This window comes from Hyperoodon ampullatus (genome assembly GCF_949752795.1).
Source record: "Hyperoodon ampullatus genome assembly, chromosome: 17".
NCBI classification, from domain to species: Eukaryota; Metazoa; Chordata; class Mammalia; order Artiodactyla; family Ziphiidae; genus Hyperoodon; species Hyperoodon ampullatus.
In genome coordinates this window covers 68,380,481-68,404,138 of record NC_136930.1, presented here as the reverse complement: position 1 = coordinate 68,404,138, position 23,658 = coordinate 68,380,481, and the positions used below count along the sequence as shown (strand labels likewise).

Genomic DNA, 23,658 nt, shown 5'->3' with positions numbered 1-23,658 from the left:
TATGATTTTTGTTTGCTACTTCCAACACCCAGGTCAGATCAGAACAGGTCTATGTTGATTATCTTTTCCCTTGAGAAGGGGTCACATTTTTATGTATATGCCCATGTCACATAATTTCATGTTATGTTCAGGACATTGTGGTTGTTACATGGTTAAGACTCTGGATTCTCTTGCATTCTTCTGGAAATTGTGATTTTTGTTTTGTTGTGTTGTGTTTTAGAAAGTGGTTAACTTGGTTGGGATCAAATGACAATCTTTGTCTTTTGAAATGCAGTTCAAATCTCAGTTCAATTCTTTTATCATCAACTCAATCATTTGCTGTTTGCCCTGCGCATATGTGGTTCAGGGAAGAGTTTATATAGGAATTTAAGGTTCCCCCTCACTGGTTCTCTTCTTTGGGGGCTTTTCCTCTCACTTTTCAGCAGCCATAGTTGTTTTGAACTCTGTTCTTTGCTTCTTCAGGTCACTTGGGTTTTCTGTTGGAGCTTCTCTCCCCTACACTATACTGAGTGTTACCTGCCTGCAAGCTAAAGCCATAAAAATCAAGAAATCCACACTATGCTGTTTCTTTCTTCCAAGTGTTGACTCCCTTCCAGAATCTGCCTGCTTTTCTTCACTGGAGAGAAGTTTGGAAGGGGGCAAATGTGAAAGTACAAAGTTTAATTTAAGAGTCCAGCCAGGAGATTTTGGTGCCTAGGAGATGGGTAATGGCAATGGAGATGGAAGGCAGTAGACAAATATGACATCTTCTCTTGAGTTAGGAACATCAGGACTTAGATGCTACTCAAGAAAAACTGGGTACCAAAGTCAAAATACAGTAGTGCCATTCAACTAACACCTTTCCTGTTTTTTATTCATCTCTTTCTCTTCTGCTCACCTGGTTCCCCAGCCCCTTAAGAAGAGGAAGAGAGAAGAAGCTGCTCTATTTCACTTGAGGTTTCCAATCCGAGTTCAAATTCAAACGTGGGGAGAGAGAAGCTTTAAATTGGATAGAGTGGTTGAGGGAGGTCTGGGGAGATGAGTTGACCCCAAGACCTGAATGAAGGTTCTACTAACCTGCTGCTAAACATTTGGATTATTACCTTAAGATTTATATTGGAAATTTTTATTTATTTACTTTTTCTCTTTGCCTGCCAATAGCTCTTGTTTTAACCACCTGACCGGGCTATGTCTGTATTTCTGTTTTAGGTTGTGGCCCAGGCAGTGTTATTCATGTGTATGAACACGGCTGGAATCTTTATCAGTTACCTGTCAGACCGGGCCCAGCGCCAAGCCTTCCTGGAGACGCGGAGGTGTGTGGAAGCCAGGCTGCGCCTAGAGACGGAAAACCAAAGACAGGTACCAACTGGAAGGGCCATATGCCCTGGTTGTCACCTAGCCAGTCTCTGAATTACACGGAGCTATTTTCTCCCCAAACACATCCTGACTTGCAAGTGTTCTTTCAGAGTTTCTGTCATGGGATTCCAGAGTCTAAAGTACTGGGTTGGCCAAAAAGTTCGTTCGGGTTTTTCCATATGCTCTTATGGAAATAGTTATGTCAGACTCATGGGTCAAAGTGAGTTAGTCTGATTCGCCACACTCAATTAGTTGTTCCCCACAAGAAATAAAATGATTCTAGACATAAAGTGATTTTCTGACACTTTTCACTGACATCTGTGTTTGTGGACAAGGCCATGGTTTCTGAAAACCATTAGCATTCTCATCTTTGACTCTCCTTTTTTCAAACTATAAATTGCTGTTTCAAATAAATTTTTTACTACATAGCAATTCAAATTATAGGAAACTCAGAGGAAAATCTTTTACATGTGTAGTTCCTAATACCTCATCCTGATTTTCAGAAGACATCATTGAACACAATAAATTTTATGGAACATGACACCAATCCCAGGATAGGGGATGCAGAAAGGAAAGCAAGTTGGTTCAAGGTGGAGACCATGAGTTTTAGTTGGAGGAGGTTAAGATAAAGGAGTTTCTTGGACATCCTGACTGGGTGGATGTTATAAGATTTTAAAAAATAGCTTTGGCCTCAAATGATATGTTTCCCCAAAATAAAATTAGCTTTCAAAAGAATAAAGATTTGCTCCTATTAAAATTACTCATATATTAAAAATTAATGCATATCTTTGCCTCTGAAAGTAATGTTCAAATAGGAATAACAGGAATGTGTTAAAATTGGTTATAGAATGAGCATATTTTATGTTCAACATGTTTATATGCTCTTGGGAATCCTATGCTCAATAGATTTATTAGTTCTACCATACCAGGCTCTTTTTTAAAGTTATGTCTATGGACACACACTTGTTATTTTAAGCTTTATGCCATAATGGTTTGAGAAATTATAAAGAAAGTAGCTTCAAAAAATACAACTTTTTTTTTCATTTTAACATGATTGAATCAGCAGTAAAATATGGATCTTTAAAGTGAGCAAAGCCAGGTCTGTGTGATAATGAAGGAGGTGGACAGGTAGGGTGCAACCTGACAAAACTCAACTCCCACTGCCATATGTTATTGCCAGGGGCACAGAGGAAACTACTGAATTTACAGAACCTACATAGATTTCATAGGATTCAGAATTAGGATGTTTCTAAGTTGAAGCCTAAAACAATTATGGAACCTCCTAATAGGTTAATTGTAGTTGCCCTGATCATCACTATAAAATAATTTAGAAAAATAACTTTAAAAAAGAAATCACCTTGTACAATAAACATCTCCCAGTATCTTCCAGGTTATATATACATATACATTGTGTTCTTCTGCAAAACAGAGCAGTTGCCAGACTGGCACGTCACTCTTTCCATGGGATCTATGCCAATTCAGACAGTGCTGCTCTATTAATAATTCATCAGCTGTTCTTGATGCTCTGTCACAACCAGAACTGCAATTGTGGATAAGCTGTCTGGGAAGCTCAGTCTTTTATTTAATGTATATGAAATATTGGAGACATTGAAAATGATTGCCTTATCGTACTCATAAGGCTTTTCTTCTTTTCCCATTCTTCAAGTTCAGTGTCTCAGAGTTACTATGATGTAGTAAATCTAACACGGTGAAGGGAGCTTCCTCCGTCCTCTCTAATCTTTATTTTTTTTTTAAGTTGATGGAAGGAAGAAGAAAATAATACACAGAGGTGAGAACAAGTGACAACTCGAATGTGGTGAAAAGTTCGCTAGAATTCATTCCACAGCCATATTACCTCCTAGTTGGCCACCTAAACCACTTAACTGTCAGTCCTAGGTTCCTCATCCATACTTGGGACAATATCTTTTATTTCAGCATTGTGTTTGCCTCAAATAAGGTGACATATATAAAGCAATACAAAACTATAAGTCAGCCTCATTTTTTTTTATAGATGAAATACAAGAAGAGGCTCTTTTGGTGCAAGGTTCTTTGTTCTGAGGATTAAGTAAAATATGCTGTTGGTTTGTTATAGTCCTGTGTGTACAATTCTGATAAAGTATTTGTGGTATATTCGCCACCCTCTTTCCCTCCCGTGCTAGTATCTAAGCTAGCTGGCTCTGTATCATTCAGTGCTAAAGTTACTTTCCATTGATATTGATCTCTGATTCAGGTTTCCATTATCCCTGAGAACTTCCTCAGTGGTAGATGGGCAGACAAGGCACAGGCTTTCAAATGAGACTGCCCAGGATTTGAAATCTTTCCTTAGCTGCTTACTATCCTAGTGAACCTGAGCAAGCTCTGAGTCTTAGCTATTCCATCTGTAGCATGGGGATAATAATATCCTTCCTGAAGAGACTCCTTAATGGTTAGAAATATTGTGTGCAGAGCCCTTGCAGCTCAGTGAAGAGTTTTTACTAGCATGATGGTGCACAATGATTTATATGAATCAGCCAGCATAGCTCAATCCCAAGAGGACTCATTTGAGAACATGTTATGGGTTGGCTTGTCTCAGGTGAAACCCCAGTTGAAAGTTATTCATACAGAAGGAAATCAGGATGGTGGTTCTCCTCAGGTGTACAGTGATCAGAACTCAGCATTAGGCTCTGGATATTTTAAATGTCATTCACAAATCCAACCCCATTTACATCTTCAGAGCTAATTATAACACTGCAACTGTTAGAAATTCTATATCATGTGAAGGAAAACATTGCAAGTGCCTAAGTGACAGCAGATCCTTTTTCCTTAGGAAATTATCTCAAGGGTGACTAAATTGCATTTTATTTTTGCACTTGCATACAGAACAAAGAGGTCTTATTCTACAGAAATGTTCAAGTTTTGTAGGATTTTTTTTCAAGAACTGGCTTTCTCTTGTGGTAGAATACAAAGGAAATATTTAAATGACTTAATACGTTCATCAATGAATTAATTCATTTATTGAGGATCTGTTATGTGCCATGAGCTTTGCTGGACCCTGGGACTATAATGGTGACTAGCAATCAATTGCTGGTCTTACATAGTTTATGGACAGAGATGGACAACTACACAGACACCTATATGGTGTTTGGGTTCTACCTAAACTGAAGGTTGATAGAAGGTTAGCTAAAAGAAATGATGCCTGAGTTGACTTGTGAATAGGATTTAAAACTCAATAGAGAAGCAGTAAAGAGTATGGCATGAAGGTCTCAAACAACACATATAAACATCCTGAAGGAAGAGAGAACACTGTCAGGGCACTTATAAACACTCCCATGATAATTCATTTATTTATTCATCCACTGATTTATGGTGGAATTACAGAGACAAGTAACACTCAGTCTCTCCTCTGGATTGGATGAATAGAATTTTAATTATCGGAAGAGAAGAAAGAATTAGCAAAGGTACTGATGACAAGATATATATGATCTGACGAAGGCTGGCAACATTGGGAAGCAGGTTTCCTCCGATACCTTGCAGCAAAGTTGTGTACTTTCTTGAGTACACTGCACTTTTCCACTCAGGGAAAATATCTACTTACTGAGTGTTAACCTGTGCAGTAGGCATTGTTCAATGTGCTCTGTATGTCAAAATCAACAAAATCTATTACAGATCTCTCTTACAGCATGCCACACTGGATCTGAATCACTGCATGCCTGTTTGTTGGGATAAACTGTCCCTTAAGAGTGACCTATGGCAGCAGTTTCTGAAAACCAGTGAGGAATAAATGGTTCTGAAATGACTGAGATTGTCAATATTTAATAATAATGTTTAATAATTGTTACTAATCATTTTTCCAAAGAAAAATTGCCAAGCAATAGCTAAAGGATAAGTGGCACATGAGCCATGCTTCCTTTTGCTTGGTGGGTCCCACACCATAATGAGATTCTTGAAGTCCTGAGAATCAGGCTTTTTCCTTGGATAACCTGAATGTGCAGGCACTGTTCTTAAGGTCGAGAGCAAGCAGACAGGAGGAACCAGAAAATGCTAAAACTCTTTGCTCAAGGTCTCTTCTAAACTAGGTTTTTAACAAAGTTTCTTGAAGGTGACACTCAACTTTACCATAACCCTGTTCCCTCCCATAGCACCTGGCACAATACCAGGAAGAAACTACTGAATGGGCCCAAATGTTGACATTTTTAATTTAGATGATCAGCTTCAAGAAGTTGAACGCATATTGGCTCTTTTTTTCTGGGAGGCAAGGACTTGGTCTTTTTCTTTTTTTTTTTTTTTAACAATTTTGTTATCACTTGTAACTAGCAAAGAGCATACTAAGCATCCATTACCTGTCTCGTCTCTTGGTCTCCATCCCCAAAGCCTGGTCTGGTTCAGAACCAGTGCACCGTAGGTGTCAAAAGCAAAATCTTCAATGTCTGGAAGATCTGGATTCCAGTCCTACTTCCTGTTCTTCCTGGCTGTAGGGACTTAGGCAAACTACTCTCCTCTAAAGACCTTGATTTTTTGAGTGTAAGATGATCATAATGATCCTAACTTCCTCCAAGATTGTGGTGAGATTAAGGATGAACAGTTCTCAGCCCAAGGCGGAGGATGCTCTCAAGACATATTAGAGAGGATGCTGTGATGACAATGACATTGATGTCACTCTTCTCTGCAGGAAAACCCTTCAATGGTAACAGTCCCTCCAAGATAAAATTCAAACCCCCATGCATGACCCAACAGGTCTTCCAGGATCTACCCTTTTTACTCTCTCCTCACATCCCTTTCCACCTGCTTGCCACACACATGAAACCAAATGACCATCAGCTCCCTGAACTGCTATTTCCCTACTCTGTGTCACGTGGTTCTTTCAGCCTAGAAAGCCACCTCCCTCTCATTACTTTCAGAGTAATGTCTCTTGCCTGGATATACCGTTCCAGCATCCCTTCCTCAGTGAGGCTTCCTTGTTGAGTTGAAATGTTTTTCTTATACTTCCAGCATGCCTTAAAGTTAACTGTATCATAGAACCTGTCATACTTTATAATGTTTACTAGTCTGCATTTCTCTTTTTCCATGGCCAATAAGGACTACTTAAAGGCAGCTATTCTACATGATTCATCTGATTCTCTGGTATTTATCCAGCACAATGGCTGAAATATAAGATCTTCTGATTAACATTTATTTAACTGAGTTATGTTGAATTCAAATTTTGGCTCCTTTCACTTCCACCTAAACCAGGGTCATGTTGTAATAATTCTTCTGTATAAAAGTAAAGAGACTTGGGACTTCTCTGGTGGTCCAGTGGTTAAGACTCCACACTTCCACTGCAGGGGGTTCCAGTTTGATCCCTGGTCAGGGAACTAAGATCCCACATACCACGTGGCATGGCCAAAAAAAGAAAAAAATAGTAAAGAGACTCGTGCCCACCGTGATCCCCATTAGAAATTTGGAGGAGGACTCATCTAATTCAGGAGAGCCTGGGACAGGCTGAGAACATATCTTATACAGACCTGTGAAAGGAATTTTCCATCTGGAAGCTACGTCTTACAACAGCTCTCTTTGGGGAGTTAGATTCTAATGATTGTAGATTTTGTAATCCCACCTCTCTTGCAAATGATCCAAACAGCCCATATTTGTTTTAAATATTAAAATGAATTAATAGTTTTTCTTTCAGCTTTGAGAATTGCCGAAACCTACTTATGGTAATCATGGCATTTTGAGGTATCTCTGAAGCTCTGAGGGCCCTGGAATAAAGTTTCTGATGATGCCATATGTTGCAACAGCAGGGAGATTATTAAATGCAGCAGATGTTTTAGCTCTATTAAAACAATTTTGTTTAACTTAAACATCTTTGTCAGACAATATTGGTGTAAGCTAATGGTTTGGACAATAGATTGGGTGAGAAAGTTGGGTTTCTTACAGAGTTTTGAGTTGGTTGTTTGGATGCATGTTGGTGCCCAATAGCATCTAGGGAAGTGTTTTTTCAAGCTGTAGATAACTGTTACCTAGTAAGGCAGAGCCTTGACATTCATTCATTCAAAGAAGAATCAAAGTTGACCTGGAATTTGCAGAACCTCAGAATATTTGTTTTTCCTGCTCCAATTAGATAGGTCTTTTCATTATGCGCCAGAAAAACCTTTCTGTGCTATTCTCCTTCTCTTACATTGAAGACCACCCATGTGCCATGAACAAGACCATCATGTTCGGGGCTTCCCTGGTGGTGCAGTGGTTAAGAGTCTGCCTGCCAATGCAGGGGATGTGGGTTCGAGCCCTGGTCGGGGAAGATCCCACATGCCACGGAGCAATTAAGCCCGTGAGCCACAATTACTGAAGCCTGTGCACCTAGAGCCCGTGCTCCGCAACAAGAGAAGCCACCTCAATGAGAAGCCCGCGCACCTCAACAAACAGTAGCCCCTGCTCACCGCAACTAGAGAAAGCCCGCCCGCAGCAAAAATAAAATAAATAAATTCAAAAAAAAAAGACCATCATGTTCATCCTTATCTGTTATTCATATATTTCATATTAACTATTCTCTAGTTTATAGTGGAACATTCTCAGTTTCCTGAATATTCTTCTTATCTTATTACATTCGTGCCTTTGCTTATGCTTTTCCCCCACCTGATATAAAATTCCTTTCATCCTTAAACCTTATCCACTCTTCAAAACTCAGCTCAAAGTTCACCTCCTCCACCAAGACCCTCTCTCTTCCACCTAGTTGTGACCTCCTTGAGTGTTTCATTTGTGTATTTCTTTGGGGAATTAATCTCCTTCTACATTCTGCTATGCTCTTGCTGTATTTTTCCTTCTACACTATAAACTCTTTGAGGATTGGATACATGTTTCATTTGTGCTCTTCACAATAACTGTGGATCCAAGAGGGGGAAAACTCAAGCTAAGAAGAAAAGCAGAGACAATCAACATTTAATGAGTGCTCTAATTGTGTTTGTGAAATGTCCGTTTACTCAAAAATAGATGTGAATAAATAGATTTGGGAAACACTCTCTTCCCATGATGTGATTTTTGGGTCCTTGTTCTCCAAACCAGGAGTCTGATCTTTCCTTGACAATTAACAACGTTAACTTCCTCCATCTACCAGTCCAAGTTTACTTTTCTCTTATTCCTTTAAATAAATGACTTCAGCCTAGGTAGAGTTCTGCCTAAGCAACATTTTCAAAACTATAGTTTACCTGGAGGCATCTTCTTGATCATCTTACTCCTTGAAAGCTTCTCTGTCTCTGTGTGCCATTTCTTTCGTAGTTTCATTTCTTTTCTTTCAGGTGTGTTGGGGAGAAAAAGTAAAGTGTTATTCCAATCACTGTCCTCACCAAATATGTAATACTCCACAACTGTACTGTCCAATAGAATTTCCTGTGTTGATTGGAAATATTCTGTATCTTTGTTTTCCAAATACCACTAACCACATCTAACTATTTATCAGCACGTGAAATATAGTTAGTGTGACTGAGGAATTGATTTTTTATTTTAATTCTTTTAAATTTAAAGAACCATTAACTAGCCATTTTATCTCTTGTTTCTCTTTTGGGGATTTATCATGACTTCAACCATCACTTTGGATGGTTCCATGTCAGTATCTCTAACGCCATATTATTTTCTGAGCTCCAGATGCCCAGCATCAACATCCTGCCGGACAGCTTCAGCTGCATCTCTCACAGGTACCACTGGCTCAGCCTGTCCTTGATCCTCTCATCCCCCCAACATGCATTTTCTTTCTAATAGCACTTCCTTGTCCCTGATTCATCCACATCAACTGTGGTACCAATTCCTGTTGATGCCATAATCCCATGCATTTACTAACTGTCCCTATATTTCTTTTTCTAACACTATTTAAGTCCTCCCACAGAATAGCTTCCTAACACGCTAACCAGTTTCTAACGAGTGTGAACTGCTCTAACCACCTGGAGTCACTCCACCCTAAAATTATTCTGGAAAAAGAAGCTGTATTTCGCTTCTTCCCATTTTCTTTCCAATCTGTGAAATGGGAGTCTCTACACATATATGAGACCTCATAGGAATGTATGGAGCATGGGCTGCTGTTCTCTCTGCATCTATACTTGTCCCTCTCCATCTCACAGAGAGTAGGGGTCCCGTGTAATGTATTCATGTCCAGGCCTTATGTGGGGTAAGAATGCGGATCCTCCTCTCTCTGCTGGGAGCCTGCCCATACAGGCTGCTTTCCTCCCCATAGGGAGCCCACTGATTCAGTGAGCCCCACAGTGGCCCAGATGCTCCGTCTCTGGCTGAGGAGCTGTAGCTAGTACAAACAGAAGGCCTAGGACCCCCATTGTTCACTCACTTTGCAGCCACGGTGCCCAACTTTTCTTTTATTTATTTATTTATTTTATTTTGTTTTTTGCGGTACGCAGGCCTCTCACTGCTGTGGCCTCTCCCATTGCGGAGCACAGGCTCCGGACGCGCAGGCCCAGCGGCCATGGCTCACATGCCCCGCCGCTCCGTGGCATGTGGGATCTTCCCGGACCGGGGCACGAACCCGTGTCCCCTGCATAGGCAGGTGGACTCTCAACCACTGCGCCACCAGGGAAGCCTGGTCCCCATCTTTTTTGCTAGTAATAAAGTGTCTTGATTCCTGTCTGCCTCTTGTATCTGTTTCTCAGCAGGTTCATTGGAGAGGTGCGGGATGAAACGAACTCACATCTCAAAACCCCAACACAGGGTGTAATGCCTGCCAGGGTCATCTTCTTGTGCCCAATTTTGATTATAGAAGATTTCACACTAAAGCCCCCCATGGATTGCTACTGCCTGTAGACTAAACCAATCTCATTTGCGCTGTAGTACAATCCATCCACTACCTGGCTCCTGCCCGACTTTTCAATCGTGTCACTTGCTACCACTGTCCTTGTACTGTTACTCTCCATCCAAACCAGTAAACATGCCCCACACTTCTGTGCCTTTGATTTCTTGCCCTCCAGGTCCAGGCTGTGTCCTTCTCTGCCTTTCTCTGTGCCTCAGGAGGCTAACCTTTATGGATGCATCAACAGGCTCGCTACCTCTAACTGCTGGTCGAGTTTGGACAATGAGAGGCACTGGCTAGAGACTTGAGGATGGAAAGGCAAAGAAGCCATTGGATTTATCTCCCCACTGTCTACCCGGCTGGATGGTGGACTAACAGTGCTTCCATTTCTCTACCAAAGGCCACAGTTTCTCTCAGGCAGCCATTTCCTAAGGCTACAGGATTTTCCAGGCCCCAGGAGTGTTTGTAGCTCTACTCTTCCTAGTTTTGGGGTGCTCGAGCACCCATTGTTGTGTTCCTTAACTCCTTATTAAACTCTTTCATTACACGTTTTGAGGTACCAATTGCATCCCTCCACGATTACCTCTCCTACTGTTCCCTTTGCATGAGATGCCCATCTCCCTCCATCTGTACTTGTGAGACAGTTTAGCAGAGCAGAAAGACAAGGAATCAGAAAAACCCTGCTCTGTCTGATAGAGTAGCTACCACCCACGTGTGCATATTGAGCACCTGAAATGTGCCTAGTCTAAATTGAGATGTGCTGTGAGCATAAAGTACACATCAGATTTCGAAGACAATACCAAGAAAAAAAAAAGAAATGCAAATTATCTCATTGATAACTTTTTACATATCGGTTCCATGCTGATTACACATGGAAATGATATATTTGAGGTATACAAGATTAAATAGAATATACCATTGACATGAATTTCAGCTGTTTCTTTTTCCTTTTTTATGTGTGAACTAAGAATTTTTTAATTCCATAGACGGCTCATATTCTATTTCTCCTGGACAGTGCCAGCTTAGATGCTCATCCCATGTCAACTTCCAACTTGTTCTTGTGACTTTGAACAACTTGTCAAATCACTTTGTGCATGTTTCTTCATCTCTCAATTAGAAATGATAATGCATATCCTAACCCACGGGGGCATTCTGAGAGACAAATAACTTACGTTATTTGCCTGAAAAAGTGTTATTTCAACTATAAAGAACTCCACAAATGTTAGGGCTATTTCTGTGAAAATCTCGCCAATGACCCAAACCGATGCTGAGACGTCCTCCCTTTAGAAAGCCTCCTCTGCTGTTTCCAGTCATGAACTACTTCTTTTTCCTTGGCACTTAGATATTTTTACTTAACATGGGTTCTTATCATGCTGCCTAGTGTTGCAGTTAGCACCGTGATCCCCTCTTTCAGTAAGATTTTGAGCAGTGAACAGACACGAAGGGCTAATGGCCTTTGAGCCTCCTGGCAGCTGACTTCACTCAAAGGATTTGTGTTTACCCCCCTTGCAACTCTTGCAGCCATCTGGCTGCCTAGTTCTTTGCAATCTTTCTAGCACATTATTTGCAGCTTCTGGCATGGCAGGAAGAGTGAAAGCTTTGCAGAAGAACAAACCTGGATTTGATTGCTAGTTCCAACTCCATGTCTGGGTGACCTTGGGTGCACCACTTAAACTCTGTGAATGTTGGATCCTTTATCTGTCAAAAATGATAATCTCTCAAGGTTGCTGTGAGGAAATCAAGCAATACAGATGAGAGTTGGTCATCATAGTTGGTCCTTGAACTGTTGGACCACCTGGGCCACAGCCTGAGTTTTACAATAGAAGACGCTGCAATTCTAGTAACTATAGTTTTTCTTCTTGCTATTTGTGTTCTTATATCTGGCATCCCTGTGCAGTACTAATTTAAAATACTCTCCTTGATTCCAAGAGAGGCCATAATTCTGCACTCATTTGCATACTATTAACATTTCCAGAGGCAGTTCAGATAGAAGAAATCAATCACCATCATTGCCCTCAACACCTTTGATCCAGCCGGGAGAAGCTGAAGAGCAGCCGAACAGTCGTGTGGGGACATTTTATCTCATAAATCTGTCCAGGGAATTTTGACTAAAGAAATTGGAATTGGAAATTTAACACAACCTAATAACTTTAATGCTGAAGGGAAGGTATGACTTGTAGCCTGGAGAGAGTTGAAGGCATATTTCAAAAGTGGTAGTAGAATAAACGAGGAGAAAAATAAAATATGTATTTTTAAAAAATAATCCATGCTTAAAATAGTTTATTTCAGCTGGATGTGAGTATGGGTCCATTGAAGGGAATTCTATACTCTCTATATTGCATAAACCACACTCAAACTGGATTGACCATAAAAGAGGGCAAATAATTTAAAACTACTTTTAGAGCAATCTGAGAACAGAACCAGTGTAGAATTTTCCTTGTTTCCCGTCTGTTGCAAATTTCATGCCCACACCTAATTTAAAAGCATTTTTTAAGAAAGAAACTGAGAATTTCTTTAAAGATGATACAAATAGATGGAGAGATATACCATGTTCTTGGATTGGAAGAATCAACATTGTGAAAATGACTAGACTACCCAAAGCAATCTACAGATTTAATGCAATCCTCATCAAACTACCACTGGCATTTTTCACAGAACTAGAACAAAAAATTTCATAATTTATATGGAAACACAAAAGACCCCGAATAGCCAAAACAATCTTGAGAAAGAAAAACGGAGCTGGAGAAATCAAGCTCCCTGACTTCAGACTATACTACAAAGCTACAGTAATCAAGACAGTATGGTACTGGCACAAAAACAGAAATATAGATCAATGGAATAGGATAGAAAGCCCAGAGATTAATCCACGCACATATGGTCATCTTATCTTTGATAAATGAAGCAAGAATACACAGTGGAGAAAAGACAGTCTCTTCAATAAGTGGTGCTGGGAAAACTGGACAGCTACATGTAAAAGAATGAAAATTATAGCACTCCCTAACACCATACACAAAAATAAACTCAAAATGGGTTAAAGACATAAATGTAAGGCCAGACAATGTTAAACTCTTAGAGGAAAACATAGGCAGAACACTCTATGACATAAATCACAGCAAGATCCTTTTTGACCCACCTCCTAGAGAAAGGGAAATAAAAACAAAAATAAACAAATGGGACCTAATGAAACTTCAAAGCTTTTGCACAGGAAACCATAAACAAGATGAAAAGACAACCCTCAGAATGGGAGAAAATATTTGCAAACAAATCAACGGACAAAGGATTAATCTCCAAAATATATAAACAGCTCATGCAGCTCAATATTAAAGAAACAACCAACCCAATCCAAAAATGGGCAGAAGACCTAAATAGACATTTCTCCAAAGAAGATGCACAGATGGCCAAGAAGCACATGAAAAGCTGCTCAACATCACTAATTATTAGAGAAATGCAAATCAAAACTAAAATGAGGTATCACCTCACACCAGTCACAGTGGCCATCATCAGAAAATCTACAAACAACAAATGCTGGAGAGGGTGTGGAGAAAAGGGGACCCTCTTGCACTGTTGCTGGGAATGTAAATTGATACAGCCACTATGGAGAACAGTATGGAGGTTCCTTAAAAAACTAAAAATAGAATTACCATATGATGCAGCAATCCCACTACTGGGCATATACCCAGAGAAAACTATAATTCAAAAAGACACATGCAAAAAAAAAAAAAAAGACACATGCACCCCAATATTCATTGCAGCAATATTTACAATAGCCAGGTTATGGAAGCAACCTAAATGCCCATCGACAGATGAATGGATAAAGAAGTTGTGGTACATATATATAATGGAATATTACTCAGCCATAAAAAGGAATGAAATTGAGTCATTTGTTGAGACGTGGATGGACCTAGAGACTGTCATACAGAGCGAAGTAAGTCAGAAAGAGTAAAACAAATATCGTATATTAACGTAGGTATGTGGAACCTAGAAAAATGGTACAGATGAACCAGTTTTCAGGGCAGAAGTTGAGACACAGATATAGAGAACAAACGTATGGACACCAAGGTGGGAAAACTGCAGTGGGGTGGGGATGGTGGTGTGCTGAATTGGGTGATTGGGATTGACATGTATACACTGATGTGTATAAAACTGATGACTAATAAGAACCTGCAGTATAAAAAAAAAAACAAAAAACAGACAAAAAACTAATAGTAAACTTTCTTTGGGTTATTTGTATGGAAATATGTTAATATAAATGTTTCAGACATTACATGAAATTTCTAAAAATCTTATATGTTCTAGTATAATGTTATAAGTCATAATTCTAGTTATTACTTTAAAATGTATATCTCAGCAATAATTAAATTTCCTTGTCAATTGCATTATTATGAGCTTTCATCAAATCTTTAACCGTGGTCATTTTTAAGTCTTTTGTCATTTACAGACAGTTCTGGGTATACTCTGATGCTTTTGCAAAAATGTTCCTCCCATAAAAGGGTTTCATCTTCAAGGAATTCATGGAAAAGACTCTGACAAGTCTTTTCAGAGTACAGGTTTCTGGTAACTGACTATACTGCTGAACTGAATGAATAAGCATTTTCAGAACTCTAATGGAAAACTGATGAATTCATAAAAGTGGTAACAAAAGATCAAGATTAAAAAACTTAATTACATGGGACTGTGTCAACTGATGAGGATGATTATAACTTTTGTGACTTTCTGTTTGAATTTAAAAAAAATCCCACAGGGACTCAGAGGCAAAAAATATACAAATCAACTTTCACTGCAGAGTAAAGGAGCTGTTAGAGTGGAGGATTACTGGACTGAATGTCAATATTATGACACAGTATGAGTGTGTTTCGTGTTTGGTAATTGCAGTCATTGTTGCTTTTGTTGTGGTCATCCATTTACAATGCTTGGTGTCAGTTTATTTATCTCTTGTAAAAATAAAATACAGTGTGTGTGTGTAAAAAAAATAATAATAATAAGGCCCAGGTATTTTCCTTAGCAGAGATCTACTGCTTCTTACAGAGACCACAGCTAATAGTGCATCAGCCATGATTTCTAGTTCTTTAAAATGGAGCCAAATATTTCAATGTACTCACAAAATTATCAGAATGACTTCTGGATTTTTATTATTTCTCCCACTAATTTGTATGGCTGGCTTGCCGACATCTAGGTTGGTTGCAATGTTCTAGCTACTCAGTATTACCAAGTCTTTCCAAAGCATTCGATTCCATTTTCATGTAAACAGCATCTCTTATTCTTACTCAGTATTTTTATTTACCATTCATTACCTCTAGAACATTAGCTCTACAAAGGTGAGTACCATGTCTGGTTTTGTCTACTGCTGATTCTCCATGTCCAGACTGCACCTGTCATGCAGCACCTACTCCTTGACATGGTAAATCAGTGAATAAATGGATGAATTACAATCTAAGTTTTAAAGAAAAAAGAAATGGGCTTGAGTCTTCACTATGCACTTACCGAGTGCATGACTCCAGGCTGCCTCATTTCACTTAAATTCTTTAAATCTCAGTATCTCATATATAATATGCGATGAAAATAGTAACCTACTACAATTAATGTGAGGTTTTGATTAGATACTGGATGCAAAGCACTTGACATGCTACATAATGAGCGATCACTTTTAAGTAAGACATTATCTATAAACCCAGGATAAGTCTCTCATCAGTGCCTGGACCTTTACTGCAGTTACCACTGCTTGACCTGCAGTAGAGAGAGATAAATGGGAGGTGTCTCGGTTTGCAAGAGCCTGAGAGTGGCGAGTTCTTCCTTGAGCCATTCAGAATAACTGCCCAGAAGCACTGCCTGCATCAGAGGACTGCCTTGCTCTCTTTCTCTTCTCTACGACAAGTATTTGCATAGACTGAAGATCCTGAATCCTTCACGGTTTTCACCTTGACTTCCCGCTAAGGGTTCACTGTAGCAATTGTTGCCCATTACGCCATTTTGATGACATGAATAGAGCAAGTTGTAGGAGATGAGAGGAAAATCCAGGCAGGAGCCACTGATGCACTTGAAATCAACCCAGGGTCCCTTTTCATGCAAGTGCAAAATACCCAGGGAGAAAAAGATGTGCAGAATGTGAGCACAAAGGCCACCCTGGGCCACAGTCTGGCTTCAGGAGAGATTCTTGTACTTCTGATCTCCAAAGTCAGAAAATGAGACATTATGTCTCAGCAAGGGTTGGGAATTGTATTAAGGGGCAAACTTTCCCATTTTTTTTCAGATTGTGTCTTCAGCGCATTTGAATGATGTTTCTCAAGCAGTGAACAAATCCAAGGGAAGCAAAAGTGCTGAAAATGCGCTTTTATAAGCAGACTCCAGGCAATTTCCCATTGCCTGCCAGAAAATGCTTTACAGAGGCAGGACCTGGGGCAGTTGCCAGTAGCAGGGCTAGCCAGAGACTGGCAAGCCTGGGTGCTGGAGAATTTTGCTATTAAAATTTTATTTTGAAAGTCTCCCATAAAGCATCTATGTCATACTTGAAGATTGAATGTGTATTGCCAAAGAATCTATTTAACAAATAATTATCCTGTACCAGGGTGGCCATTGGAGGCGTTGCAGTCATGAGCTGGACACAGTCTCCACCTTCTCTGGGTTCACTCATTTGTTTAGGAAATATTTATTTAGCACCTACTGTTCTGAGGCTTCAAGTGCTTCAAAGCTGTGATGAGCACCAGCTCCCACCCCTCAGCGATTGCAGGAACAGGGTCACAATTACCTGGGAAGTTACAGACAGCATAATGAACATGAAATGGACATGCGGCAGACGTCTCTCAGCCCCATGATGGGACGGCTTTCAAGAGAGGAAAAAGCCTCGTCGTGTGAAGCTCTGTGGACACTTCATTAATAAAGCCCTTCCCATGAAGGCAGGGTTGAGTAGAGCAGAGAGGAAGCAGGAGGGAATAAACACCAGGCCCCTCACATATTTTATTTCATTGAATTTTCAAAAAAATTGAGTAGTAGGTTATGTAGTAGGTTACTATTTTCCACCACCATCATACTCTCTGATCATGGCCTGTCCTTGCTTGGCACTTGTCACAGAAAGATCATGTCGCTCGCCTAATGCTATGTTACTATTAAATGGATAGAGGCAGGACCCAAACTCCAGTCAGACTCAAAACCTGGGGCTTTGCCCATCTCACCACGAATCCCATCCAGGAAGAACGTGGTGAAGGACTGCATCCTGCCACTGACCCTTGGTAACTGTTCAGGTCATGCAGGTAATTTGACTTGACTCAGTCTGTCTGTTAAATGAAGATAATTATTTGTGCCTGATTATTTTCAGGGCTGTGCAAGGAACAAATAAAAGAATGGATGCTGAAAATGCTTAGGGTCCATAAATATCTATGAAGATATGAGAAACTATGGTGGTTAAAATGTACCCGTCTTACGGGGAGCGGTTTGGGGGAGGGATGGAGTGGGAGGTTGGGGTGAGCAGATATAACCTATTGCATCAATATATAGAATCATAAAGAACAAGGTCCTACTGTATAGTACAGGGAACTATATTCAATACCCTCTGGTGAATCATGATGGAAAAGAATATTTTAAAAGAGAATGTGTATATATATGCATATATGTACACATATATATGTATACATGTATAACTGAATCACTTTACTGTAGTGCAAAAATTAACACAGCATTGTCAATCAACTACACCTAAATTTAAAAATTAATAATAATAAAATACACCTGTCTTAAACTCCATTCCACACTAGAGCAAATTATAGGAAAAAAAAAAGAAGCAGATTCTTGCCTCATTTCCACAGCACAAGATCTTTTTAGGATTTAGTTCATGTTGCTAGTTAAAAAGTTATTTTGTTTTTATCTGCTGTGTTGATCACAATGGAAGAATATTATGCTGTCAAGTGTTAGGTCCCTAATTTGTGGAGGTGTGTGTCTCATTTCCTCTCCTCTCGATAAAGAGTTAATGTCTCCGAGACTGGTTCCTCTCCTGTGCGCCCTGTTTCAGTGAATGGAGCGCACCCTCCCCATCAACCAAACTCAAAACCTAGTCATCACCACGGTTACGCCCTCTTTCTCTCCTGCCATCCCTATTGGTTGCCAGTCCTATAGACCTTATCCCCCCATCACCTCTCCCCTGGACCACTGCAGGAGCTCCCCCAGCTGGTCTCCCTGCCCCTACCCTTGGCCCCCTTCTCATAATTCATTCTCCAAACCACAGCCAAGGGTGATATTTTTTTTTCTTAATAAATTTATTTATTTATTTGTTTATTTTTGGCTGCATGGGTCTTCATTGCTGCACGCAGGCTTTCTCTAGTTGCGCAGGCTTTCTCTAGTTGCACAGGCTTTCTCTAGTTGCGGCGAGCGGGGTCCACTCTTCGTCGTGGTGCACGGGCTTCTCATTGCGGTGGCTTCTCTTGTTGCAGAGCACGGGCTCTAGGCACGCGGTCTTCAGTAGTTGCGGCTCATGGGCTCAGTAGTTGTGGCTCGCAGGCTCTAGAGCGCAGTCTCAGTAGTTGCGGCACACGGGCTTAGCTGCTACGCGACATGTGGGATCTTCCCAGACCAGGGCTCGAACCCGTGTCCCCTCCACTGGCTAGCGGGTTCTTAACCACTGTGCCACCAGGGAAGTCCAAGGGTGATCTTTTAAAACATCAATCAGCTTACGTCACTCCTCTGCTTAGTATCACGTGGTGCCTTCCAGCTTTACTTGGAATTAAATGCTAGCTTCTCAGGCAGGCCTGACACACTTATCTACACCTCCAACCTCATTGACTGTCACCACACCCCTCTGTCACCACCCTCCAGGCACACCATTGCTCTCTGTTTGTATCAGGACATTTGCACCTGCTGTTTCCTCTTCCTGGAGCTCCCTCCTCCTTGTACCACAAAGGGCTGGCTCATTCCAAACTTTCATGTATCTGTTTACATATCAGTTGCTCAGAAAGGTCATTCCTAAGCCCCTATTTGAATCCTGTTATCAACCATCATACTCTCTGATCATGACCTGTCCTTGCTTGGCGCTTGTCCCATTTTGTTAATATGCGTGGGCATGTTTGGGTGTGTGTATTTAATGTCTGTATTCCTTATTAGAATGTAAGCTCCACAGCCGTAGGGCTGTCATTCATCTGGTTCACCACTGTATACCCAACACTCAGCACAGTGCCTGGCAAATAACAAGTACTCCATAGATATTTGTCATGTTCATAGGATGGTACGAAAGCAGCAATGCCTCGAGAAGTTCAGTCAAGAGCCCCATTACTTCTGCACGGTCCATCCACCCTCCTGAGACCCAGTGGTCAGCCTAACAAGACTGTCCCTCGTCAACTGAAAAAAAATTCACAACCTGAAAGTTGAGAGTTTTGTTTTATTCAGCAGACTTTCTGAGGACATCAAGCCTGGGACACAGCATCTCAGATAACGCTGAGAAAACTGTTCCAAAGAGGCAAGGGGAGTGGGAGGGAGCCAGGATATATAGGAGTTTTTTGCAACAAAATACCAGGTAGTTGGAACATCAAAGGATTACTGTTAATTAAAGAAAACCAGAGGGCTTCCCTGGTGGCGCAGTGGTTGAGAGTCCACCTGCCAATGCAGGGGACGCGGGTTCGTGCCCTGGTCTGGGAAGATCCCACATGCTGCAGAGTGGCTGGGCCCGTGAGCCATGGCCACTGAGCCTGCTCGTCCGGAGCCTGTGCTCCACAATAGGAGAGGCCACAGCAGTGAGAGGCCCGTGTACTACAAAAAAAAAAAGAAAAGAAAAGAAAAAAACACCAGATATCTCAAGTTAAGCAGTTTAGTGCTTTTCTATGTATAGGAAGATACAAGAGACTGGGCTCATTGAAATCACGCTTTTGATATGCAGCTCAGCTCTCTGGGGCCAGCATCCTGTGTTTTCTCATCCTGAGTTTCCTCAGGGTGCAGCTTTGTAGGGGGCTGCAGCAGCTGACTGCTAGATGGGCTTGCCAGCGGGCAGGCCGTTTGTCTCCATCCTGGGTTCCCTTAGGGCTCACCATCCAGGCAGCTGTAACGTAATGGCTTGACGGCTGCACCATCTTTTGTTTGCCAATATGGCAGGCAATACTTTAGTTCTCACCCTTATATTCGTGTGTCCCAGGAGCGGCTTGTGCTGTCTGTGCTCCCTCGGTTTGTCGTCCTGGAGATGATCAATGACATGACCAACGTGGAAGACGAGCACCTGCAGCATCAGTTCCACCGGATCTACATCCATCGCTACGAGAATGTCAGGTGAGAAACGGGACACCTCGCCCAGTTCTCTGCGTGATCCACGTGCTCCTGGCTGCTCTCACCTCACGGCCATGACTTCTGTCTGCCCGAATGTCAGCGCCTTTCTTCATTTGGTTGAGTAATTCATTAAGTAGTGATTATTCATCAGAGAGTTCTACATTTCCAAATTGAGGCTCGAGAAGAGTGTCTGCTGTTAAATTTGCTAATTGACTTACCACCTGGCTCCCCTGAAGTAGGCTTGCCTGCCTTTACATTTTGAGTAGGAAAGGCAAAAGCCTGTTACACTATGATGGGAAAAATAATTCCAGAATGTGATCTGGAGGCCTCAGGGGTGATTACATAGGTCTGTTCTTTATATTCCTTATAAGTGTCTTTAAAACAATGCCAAAAAAAGGACTACAGCTTATTTTTCTTTTGCAAACATATTTTTGGTCACTCATTCACCCATCCATCCATTCTGCATCCACTGACCCTTCCACCCATTCACACACCCAACCATCCATCCCTTCATCCATCCATCCATCAATGCCCTCTCTTTGCCCAGCACTGTGCCAGACAATATACCTCTTCAGTGAGACAGACCTGTTTAGAATCCCAGTTCTGCCTCTTCCTTGTGTATGACCTTGGGCAATTTACATACATGACTCTCAGAATCCTTCTCTGTAAAATGGGCGCTTTAATAGCCACCTTACAGGGGTTTATGTAGATTATGTGAGTGAAGATATATACAAAGCACAGGACTGACATAAGCATATAGTAGAGCATTAAGCATATTGTAGATTGTTTCAGACATGTTTCCTGGTTGCAAGCAGAAAAAGAATCCAACCCTGGCTGATGTAAAAGAAATGCATTGGAGGGCTACATGGGGGCTCCCAGAGTCACTGGGGAAAGATGGAGAGGCGGGCTCAGGAAATGGGCCGGAAAGAAGAGGAAAGCACAGTCAAAATCACAGCTGGACACTAGGCCGGTGAGGACGCTGCTTCCACTGTACCTGAAGCATCCGTGCCCTGTGCTACCAACCCTGTCCCACACACAGCTGCCTCCTCTGCACACAGAATTCCTCCGCAGCCCCCAGGATCTGGATTTGGCTGCCTTTGTCCTGCCCCACTCTCTGACCCCCCTGCCTCTTTGCATCTCAAGTTAAGACTAAGGCAGATGTGTCTGATTGGCTGAGCCCAGTCATTCCCCAGAAGTGACTAGGACGCAAATATCTGACATTTTCAGCTTGTACAGGAGAACTATATCTCCCTCCTACCAAACATCATAGGGTGGGAATTTCCCAAATATAGGGGAACATCTGTAGGTTGAACAGCTCTAAAAATGACCAGTGGTGGGCTTCGCAGGTGGCGCAGTGGTTGAGAGTCCGCCTGCTGATGCAGGGGACATGGCTTCGTGCCCCGGTCCGGGAAGATCCCATATGCTGCGGAGCAGCTGGGCCCGTGAGCCATGGCCGCTGAGCCTGCGCATCCAGAACCTGTGCTCCGCAACGGGAGAGGCCACAACAGTGAGAGGCCCACGTACCACAAAAAAATAAAAATAAAAAAATAATAATGACGAGTGGTACCCCCTTAGTTCCTTTTCTCCTAACTTTGGTAGGAGGGAAGACAACTTTTCCTTCTCACCAGCATCTCTGGGTGCTTTTCTGGTATGCCAGGGCACTTATGTGAATGCAAGTCTTGCAGAAGTCTTGATTCTAACACAACCTTTTAGCACATATATCAGTGTAGGTCATTCAGGGTCTCATCCAAGAATTGAGCTACACTGGCTTAGATGTTTGAGTTTGCAAAGAGCCCCTTGTCAAACAGCAACTCGATGCACTCCAGATCTAGTTATTTGTCCCACAGACAGTGGGAACTCGTCAATACCAATTCTAGAACAATGGGCTCAGGGCAGTACTAGTCATTATAATACAGTGTGAGGTTCTGTTATTAAGTAAGCAAAGGACAGTAAGAGATCATAAAAAGAGGAAGAGCCGGGGTGGGGATGGAGTTGTGTAGAGAAAACATTCCTAGAAGGGGTGATTCTTATTTGCCTTCTTTGAAATTGAGTCCACCAAGTGAAAAACAAAAATCAAAGAAAGGAATCCTAGGCAGAGGAATCAGCACAAGTGAAGGCAGAACAGTGAGATAAAGTTAAGAAAAATGCAAAATATAGGTCATATATTTGACATATATGACATATTATGAAATATGTATTGACATAGTACAATGATTCATATATAATTATAATGGTATGTAAGTTAATAAAGTATAATGAAATAAGACATCTTATAAAATATATACGACATATTACAAAAGTGTCTGTCACCACGGAGAAAGAGGAGAAAAAAAAACTGCGCTTCATAAAGAAAAAAGTAAACAAGCCTGCACACCCACGTCAACATACTTGGGAGCCTTAAGTTCAATAAAAGGCATGTTTGGGCTTCCCTGGTGGCGCAGTGGTTGAGAGTCCGCTTGCCGATGCAGGGGACACGGGTTCGTGCCCCGGTCCGGGAAGATCCCACATGCCGCGGAGCGGCTGGGCCCATGAGCCATGGCCGCTGAGCCTGCGCGTCCGGAGCCTGTGCTCCGCAACGGGAGAGGCCACAACAGTGAGAGGCCCGTGAACAGCAAAAAAAAAAAAAGAAAGAAAAAGGCGTGTTTGGAGTTCTTCCTGCACTTATCCATTTTCAGTGCTTCCCTTAGTGAGGAACTAAAGTTACTTCTGCACCCTGCACCCTGCCCATTTATCTTAAATCATTGAACTGAGATTTTGTGCTCCAGAGTCTTTTCCAGAACTTCGCACCACACTAAATTAAGATTGCGTTTGCTGCCTTGCATTCTCAGCAGTCTCAGGTCGCAGTGAAGGAGCCACTTCAAATGGAAGAAGAATGTGCGGAGGTCCTGGCAGCTGGAGGGGCCCCGCGCAGCCGTTCACAGAGGCAGTGGTGGCGAGATGCCCACAGCCCCGCTGGTCCTGGGAAGATGCACTCAACTTGGGGCGGTGGAGCCCCTCCTGCCCACTGCAAGGCTGCTGGGTACTAAAATAGGACCAGAGATGAAAAATGCAGAAGAGGATGGGCCTTAGCCCGTGTCTGAGAACAAAGTCGGGCCGGCTGCGACACTCCGTTCCCTAGCCCCCAGAGCACACCCACTGCAGGAAAGGGAGCATTTTTGAAATCATTTCCCATCCTGTCACTGTCTTTTTTTTTTTTTTTTTTGCGGTACGTGGGCCTCTCACTGTTGTGGCCTCTCCCGCTGTGGAGCACAGGCTCCGGACGCGCAGGCTCAGCGGCCATGGCTCACGGGCCCAGCCGCTCCATGGCATGTGGGATCTTCCCGGACCGGGGCACGAACCCACGTCCCCTG

At 41.9% G+C, this 23,658-nt stretch overlaps 1 protein-coding gene across 3 annotated transcripts in view; it reads left to right on the top strand.

Annotated features, from left to right (window-relative positions):
* The window catches only part of ADCY8 (adenylate cyclase 8), a gene marked incomplete at both ends in the record, with an annotated part of 222,768 nt that overhangs the window by 53,264 nt on the left and 145,846 nt on the right, over positions 1–23,658 (top strand). For all 3 annotated transcript variants that reach the window (XM_079722270.1, XM_079722269.1, XM_079722268.1), the window contains 2 exons: positions 1,189–1,338; positions 20,181–20,311. In XM_079722270.1, the coding sequence (XP_079578396.1) occupies positions 1,189–1,338; positions 20,181–20,311 (281 nt within the window). The remainder of the gene's footprint in view (positions 1–1,188; positions 1,339–20,180; positions 20,312–23,658) is intronic.